This window comes from Colobus angolensis, unplaced genomic scaffold (genome assembly GCF_000951035.1).
Source record: "Colobus angolensis palliatus isolate OR3802 unplaced genomic scaffold, Cang.pa_1.0 Scaffold60, whole genome shotgun sequence".
NCBI lineage: Eukaryota > Metazoa > Chordata > Mammalia > Primates > Cercopithecidae > Colobus > Colobus angolensis.
In genome coordinates, this window is record NW_012119599.1 from 4,273,083 (window position 1) to 4,279,258 (window position 6,176).

At 51.3% G+C, this 6,176-nt stretch overlaps 1 protein-coding gene across 1 annotated transcript in view; it reads left to right on the forward strand.

Moving 5' to 3' along the window:
- Nucleotides 1-6,176, forward strand: part of PHLDB3 (pleckstrin homology-like domain, family B, member 3) — a 44,780-nt gene that overhangs the window by 7,146 nt on the left and 31,458 nt on the right. The window contains 5 exon segments of the mRNA XM_011963127.1: nucleotides 514-642; nucleotides 1,124-1,285; nucleotides 3,031-3,165; nucleotides 3,316-3,399; nucleotides 3,914-4,027. Coding sequence (XP_011818517.1) covers nucleotides 514-642; nucleotides 1,124-1,285; nucleotides 3,031-3,165; nucleotides 3,316-3,399; nucleotides 3,914-4,027 — 624 coding nt within the window.

A 6,176-nucleotide genomic window follows, 5' to 3' on the forward strand; every position in this document is an offset into this window, starting at 1 on the left:
CTTCTTCCACTTTCTCCTCTTCTTCCTCTCTCCTCTTTTCTTCTTTCTCTTCTGAGACAGGGTCTCCCTCTGTTACCCAGACTGGAACAGTGATGCAAACACAGCTCCCTGCAGCCTCAATCTCCCTGGCTCCAGGAATCCTCCCACCTCAGCCTCCTGAGTAGCTGGAACTACAGGCGTGCACTAACACACTCCACTAATTGTTTTGTTTTTTTGTAGAGATGGGCTCCCCCTATGTTGCCCAGGCTAATCTCAAACACCTGAGCTCAAGAGAGCTTCCTGCCTTGGCCTCCCAAAGTGCTAGGATTACAGGTGTGAGCCACCACACCTGGCCTCATTCATTTCTTTAAAATCTTGGCTCTGACTGTGAGGCAGGCCTGCACAGGAGTGAATCACATAGATGAAGTCCCTGCCTTTATAAAGCTGACACCCCAGGCAGGCTCTGAGATGTGGCTGATTGCTGCTTCCCCATCTACACTCAAGCTGAGGCTGAGAACCTGGTTGTTCTTTCAGGAACAGAGGCGGCTGAGCCAGGAACGGGATCGCCTAGAGGGTCTTCGCCAGAGACTCCAGGAGGCCCAGGGACAGCTCGACTCACAGCCAGAGGACCAGCGCGAGCGGCTTCTGCAGGGTGTGCAGGAGGTAATGGCCCTCTGGTTCTATCTTTTTTTTTTTTTTTTTTTGAGACAGAGTCTTGCCCCATTGCCCAGGCTGGAGTGCAGTGGTGCGATCTCAGCCTGGGCTGAGTGCAGTGGTACAACCTCCGCCTTCCAGGTTCAAGCGATTCTCCCACCTCAGCCTCTCGTGGGACTACAGGTGCACACCACCACACCCGGCTAATTTTGGAATTTTAGTAGAGACGGGGTTTCACTGTGTTGGCCAGGCTGGTCTCGAACTCCTGACAGGTGATCCACCTGCCTCAGCCTTCCAGAGTGCTGGGATTACAGGAGTGAGCCACTGTGCCCAGCTGGCCCTCTGGTTCTTAACCCCCTCCTCTCCCAGGACCCAGGAATCCAAGTCCTCAGTCACCTTCTTCCTCTCACCAGGAGTCCCAGCCCCAGCACCCTACTCCCCGGGGCCCTAGGGATCCAGGCCTCCAGACTTTTTGTGTTCCAACCTATAGATGAGGGAACAACTGGATGTGGCCCAACGCGCCTATGAGGACCTGGAGTTCCAGCAACTGGAGCGGGAGAGCCGGCAGGAGGAGGAGGATCGGGACAGCCCTGGGCCCCAGGTGCCAGACCCCAAGATCCAGGAACTTCAGGCCAGCATGGCGCAGCACAGAGTGAGTCATGCCCGACCAGCGCTGCCCCCCTTGCTGCTCCTCTCTGTCTCCCCTGCTCTGTGTCTGCCTTTTTCTCTGTCCTTGTTTCCTACCTGTCATGTTCTTCTGAATAGTAACAACAAGAGCTGATACTGATGAAACATTTACTATGTGCCAGATATGGTCCTGAATATTTCATGAGCATTTCCTCATTGAATCCTTACAACAAACCTATGGAGGCAAGTCCTATTACGTTTTTTTTTTTTTTCCATGTTATAAATGAAGCTGAAGGTCAAGATGCTTAAGTAATCTTTTTTTTTTTTTTTTTAAATATGGAACGCTTCATGAATTTGCGTGTCATCCTTGCGCAGGGGCCATGCTAATCTTCTCTGTATCGTTCCAATTTTAGTATATGTGCTGCCGAAGCGAGCACAAGTAATCTTTTCAAAGTTTCTGTAGTAAGGGATAGAGCCAGGAGTTTTTTATTTTTATTTTTTGAGATAGGTTCTCACTCTGTCACCCAGGCTGGAGTGCAGTGGCCCGATCTCAGCTCACTGCAAGCTCCGCTTCCCGGGTTTACGCCATTCTCCTGCCTCAGCCTCCCGGGTAGCTGGGACTACAGGCGCTGCCACGTCGCCCGGCTAGCTTTTTGTAGTTTTTAGTAGAGACGGGGTTTCACCGTGTTAGCCAGGATGGTCTCGATCTCCTGACCTCGTGATCCGCCCGTCTCGGCCTCCCAGAGTGCTGGGATTACAGGCTTGAGCCACCGCGCCCGGCCAGATAATTTTTGTATTTTTAGTAGAGACGGGGTTTCACCTGGTCTCAAACTCTTGGGCTTAAGCAATCCTCCCACCTTGGCCTCTCAAGGTGCTGGGATTACAGGCATGAGCCACTGTGTCTCGCCACAGCCAGGATGTGAACAAACTTGGTATTCACCACCACATTCTTTGCCTCTATTCCGAAAAGATGCTCCATCAGATCCCTCCTGGGAGCTTCACATTCTGTCAATGTCAGACCCTTGGGAAAAAAATGGGCATGTTTGACCATATTTAACACAGAGTTTCGCAAAGTTTTGGATTAGAAAGCTCGACCGGGCTCAGTGGCTCACGCCTGTAATCTCAGCACTTTGGGAGGCCGAGGCGGGCAGATCACCTGAGGTTGGGAGTTCGAGACCAGCCTGACCAACATGGAGAAAGCCTGTCTCTATTAAAAATACAAAATTAGCCGAGCATGGTGGCGCATGCCTGTAATCCCAGCTACTCGGGAGGCTGAGGCAGGAGAATTGCTTGAATCTGGGAGGCAGAGGTGGCGGTGAGCTGAGATTGAGCCATCGCACTTCAGCCTGGGCAACAAGAGCGAAACTGCATCTCAAAAAAAAAAAAAGCTCTTCTGTGGATTTCCTTTCCCCACCTGTTTCTGGATCTTTTTCCTGTCTCACTGGCTTTTCCTTTGTCTCGGGTTGTCTCTATTTGTCTCTGTTCCATTTCTATCTTTTCTTTTCCCTGAATCTTTGTCTACATCTCTGTCTTTTGGGGCCTGTCTTGGTTGCTGTTCTCTATGTCCATTCCTTTCTCTTCATCTTCCCCAGATCTCTTCTGGACCCTCAAAAGGGAAGAGGGTCCAGGGAGCTGAACTCTGGGTCCCCAGCCCTGGACACTCTGATCCCGTGGTCTCTGGGAGGGGCTGGAACAAACCCCAGCCCTCCAGGCAGATGTGGTTCTGTGGGAGGGTGGCCTGGAGAGCTGGCTGGGGCCTTGGCAGATGAGTAACCGGGACGGGGTGCTCTGCAGCGCCGGATCCGGGTCCTGGAAGAGCAGCTCAAGTCACTAGGGGAGCAGATGGCAGCCGAGAGCCGGGGGCTGAGCCGGAAGAAGGAGGAGGCCCTTCAGGCCCTGTCACAGGTGAGCTCCCTGGCACCTGCCCTACCATCCTCACTTCCCCCTGGGGCATCCCACCACCTCCCTGCACCCCGGATGTCTCCTGACATTAGGGAAAGCAGCTAGGACAGCCCATTCTGACTTTGACACGTGGCTGTCCATATCTTCTGGTAGGAACGGAGCCGGCTGCTCGAGCTCAATTGCCTTCAGGGAACAACTGGCGGGGACTTCTCTGAGCCCAACCCAGCCCTCACTAAGGTATGGGGATTTTGTATGCCTCTTGGTCCCTCCTCCCTCAGACTGGAAAGTCCAGGCCCCAGCTCCTTCTCCCTCAGACCCAGGAGTCCAGACCCTAGCCCCTCCTCCCTCAGATCAGGGGTCCTGCCCCGAGTCCCCTCCTCCCTCAGACCCAGGAGTCCAGGCCCCAGCCCCTCCTCCCTCAGACCCAGGAGTCCAGACCCCCAGCTCTTCCTCCCTCAGACCCAGGAGTCCAGGCCCCAGCCCCTCCTCCCTCAGACCCAGGAGTCCAGGCCCCAGCCCCTCCTCCCTCAGACCCAGGAATCCAGGCCCCCAGCCCCTCCTCAGGGAGCCAGCAGTCTCTGCCCACAGCTCTATGCTGGGAGACTGGACCCTAAGGACCATATTCCATCTCTCCTTAGTTTTTCTTTCTGAAAAATGGGTGGCACTAGAGGCATGAGCCAGAGCGTGTGGGAACTCATGGTTGCTCTGGGGTCCCTCCTGCTCCCACGAACTTTCACCCCGTCTCCTGCAGCTGCTGTTCACCCAGAAGACAGACCACCAGCTGCTGGTGCTCCAGGACCCCGCGGCCCACTCCGCTGCCACCCCTACCTCTTCTTGCCTCTTCTCTGTCCACAGCTCCCTGCAGGTACGTCCCCCACTGCCTCTGTTTCCCCATGTGTCTTATTGGTCAGCGGGGAGGGAGGGGCTAGGAGCAGAGTCCCCAAACGGGGGTCTCCAGAACTTCCACTCTGATTTTCTATATGGGGGTGGGGGGATAGGAAAGGCTAGCCAAGGGATATTCCTATGACTCCAGCTTTATTATTATAATTTTTTTCTGCGTAACACCCACCCCTGCCCTGGTGAAATGGGAACATGTGCACCCAGGAGTAGATTTTAAAAGCAACCGAACAGTGTATTTTAATAAGAAGGTCTCCCCTTCTCAGAAGTAATGCAGCTACTTTTGTTTTGAGAATCCTTCTAGACTTCCTTAAAACTGTGGGGATCGGGGGGGCAGCTCATTAACAGTTACAACAGACGGCCAGCACGGTGGCTCATGCCTGTAATCCCAGCACTTTGGGAGGCCAAGGCGGGCGGATAGCCTGAGGTCAGGAGTTCGAGACCAGCGTGGCCAAGATGGCAAAATCCCATCTCTACCAAAAATACAAAAATTAGCCAGGCATGGTGATGTGAGGCTGAGGCACGAGAATTGCTTGAACCTGGGAAGACAGAGGTTGCAGTGAGCCGAGATTATGCCCCTGTACTCCAGCCTGGACGACAGAGTGAGACTTTGTCTCAAAAAAAAAAAAAAAAAAAGATCCCTCATCTAAAATGCTCGAAAATCTGAAAGTCTTTGAGTGCCTACAAATCTGAAACCTTTCTGGTCCCAAGTATTTCGGAGAAGGGATATTCAACCCGTCCTTTTGAAAAAAATGTGTATTAGCTACTAGTTGGCTTTTCTTTTTAAAAATGATATATTTTGAACATATTTATGGGGTACATATGATGTTACATGCATAGAATGCATAATAAGTCAGGGTTTTTGGGGTATCCATCTCAAGTATTTATCACTTCTGTATGTTGAAAACATTTCAAGTCCTCTTCTAGCTTTTTTTTTTTCCACAGAGTCTCACTGTGTTGCCCAGGCTGGAGTGCAATGGTGGGATCACAGCTCACTGCAGACTCAACCTACCAGGCTCAGGTGATCCTCCCTGAGTAGCTGGGACCACAGGCATGCACCATGCACAACCACACACCACCATGCACCACCACACACAACCACTCACCACCATGCACAGCCACACACCACCACACCCCATGCACCACATACAGCCATGCATCGCCACGCACTGCCATGCACCGCCATACACAACCATGCACCGCCACGCACAACCATGCACCGCCACGCACCGCCACGCACAACCACGCACCACCAAGCACAGCTGATTTTTGAAGTTATTTTGGTACAGATGAGGTCTCCCTATGTTGCCCAAACTGGTCTTGAACCCTTGGGATCAAGTGGTCCTCCTGCTTTAGCCTCCCAAATTGCTGGGGTTACAGGCATGAGCCACCACTCATGGGCTCAGTTTGTAGCAATAGGATCTCACTGGCTTTTATTTTATTTATTTATTTATTTGCTTGAGACAGAGTTTCACTCTTGTTGCCCAGGCTGGAGTACAATGATGTGATCTCAACTCACTGCAACCTCTGCCTCCTGGGTTCAAGTGATTCTCTAGCCTCAGCCTCCCGAGTAGCTGGGATTATAGGCGTGTGCTACCACACCTGGCTAATTTTTGTATTTTTAATAGAGATGGGGTTTTGCCATGTTGGCCAGGCTGGTCTTGAACTCGTGACCTCAGGTGATCTGCCTGCCTTGGCCTCCCAAAGTGCTGGGATTACAGGTGTGATCCACTATGCCTGGCCCACCGGTTTTTATTTTTTGACTTAACTCTATCTTGGAGATTGTTTTATATTGATACATTTAGAGGTGCCTCATTTTTAATGACTTCACAATAATAATAATAACAAAAGCAATAATAATAACAATGGTTTTATTGAGTCATTATAGTGTGCGAGGCATGGTTACAAATGCTTCATGCTGATTGGCTTACTGATTTGTCTTTGCAACAAATCTGTGAGCTAGGTTCTTGTTTCCATGGCAAAAACACCATGACAGAGAAGTTAAGTTGTTTAACCAGCTAGTATGTGGAAGAGCTGGGATTTGAACCCAGGTACTCTGTTTTCAGAACCTTGGTTCTTTTTTCCTTTTTTTTTTTTTTTTTTTTTTTTTTTTTTTT